At 51.1% G+C, this 1,210-nt stretch overlaps 1 protein-coding gene across 1 annotated transcript; it reads right to left on the reverse strand.

Moving 5' to 3' along the window:
* Positions 1 to 186: 186 nt before the first annotated feature.
* On the reverse strand, positions 187 to 888 carry LOC104520642 (ATP-dependent RNA helicase DDX25-like; the record flags this gene model as incomplete). Its single annotated transcript, XM_010162388.2, has 2 exons — positions 187 to 424; positions 711 to 888. Coding segments are annotated over 2 exons (416 nt in total), but the record flags the coding sequence as incomplete, so codon positions are not given.
* Between the last annotated feature and the right edge of the window lie 322 nt (positions 889 to 1,210).

Consider the following 1,210-nt stretch of genomic DNA (forward strand, 5'->3'; position numbering starts at 1 on the left):
CCACCAACCCACCCATCAACCCTTCACCCTGATTTTCCCCCTTCTCGAGTCTCCTGATTTCTTTTGATGGAGCTCGTGGTGCTTTTTAACGTTCAAAACGAGCCAAAAACCAGGCGGATGAGGAAAATTCCTCAACGCGACACAAAACCATTCCCGTTTTCACCCATTCCCATCGAGATCCTTCACCTGGCAGAAGATCATGGCTTGGCCCACGGTGACGCTGCCGTAGATGTTACAAAGGGCTCCGTACTTTTCTTCCCGGTTTTTACAAACGAAGAAATACTGCCGGATGTTGCCCAGGGTCAGTTCCTCCTCCCGCAGTTTGATGACGATGGGGTTGGAGATGATTCGGACGGCGAAAGCTCGGACGCTTTCTTTGAAAGTGGCTGAGAAAAGCAACATCTGACAATTTTTGGGTAAAACCCTGGAATGGAGTAAAAAGGGGATTTGTTAGCGGCTCAGAATTGTTAAATTTAAAAATAAAAATGTGGATTTAAGTGGATTTTGACAGAAAATTAACTCAATGCAAGGGCTGGAGCGGCTCCGAGAACCCTGGATTCGTGTTTTCACCGATAACCCTTCGCCAGCACGCGGACGTTCTCCGTCGTGGTTCATTTATCGAGTGATTCCCTCAAAACCGAGTGAAAAATGGGGGGAAAAAAAGAAGAAAAAAGGAGGGAATGGGGCTGCAATCCGTCAGGAATCCTCACCTCTGGATGCGAATGCTCTGACAGGAGAGACCCTGCGTGTCCATCATGATGTCGGCTTCATCCAACACGAAGAGGCTGATCTTCGTCACGTCGATGACCTGGCGTTTGAAACACCAATCCAAGGTCGTTCCCGGCGTCCCGATGACGATCTGCTCCTTCAGGAGAGCGCCCTGCGGAACTGCCGGAGGGGAAACGACAACGTCACGTCTTCCTGCTGCTCACCTTGTGGTTTTTCACCCCCCAACCTCCCCGATTTTGGGGGTTTTTTTGAGGGAATCATCACAAAGGATAAAAACTTTGAGATTTAAATCAGTGACATTTCCCCACGGCCTCGGCGAGGTGGGAATCGGGGTGTTTGGAAGCGACCAACGGTCGTGAAAACGCCGCCTCAGCGCGAAACGAGGAGGCAAAACTCCCATTTTCTTGGTGTTGGCGGAGCTGCTGGTGGATCCCTACGCTCGGGGAACAGCGGGGAGATCCACTGGGTCACACCGGGGAGA

Source organism: Antrostomus carolinensis, unplaced genomic scaffold (assembly GCF_000700745.2).
Source record: "Antrostomus carolinensis isolate BGI_N321 unplaced genomic scaffold, ASM70074v2 Scaffold49010, whole genome shotgun sequence".
NCBI classification, from domain to species: domain Eukaryota; kingdom Metazoa; phylum Chordata; class Aves; order Caprimulgiformes; family Caprimulgidae; genus Antrostomus; species Antrostomus carolinensis.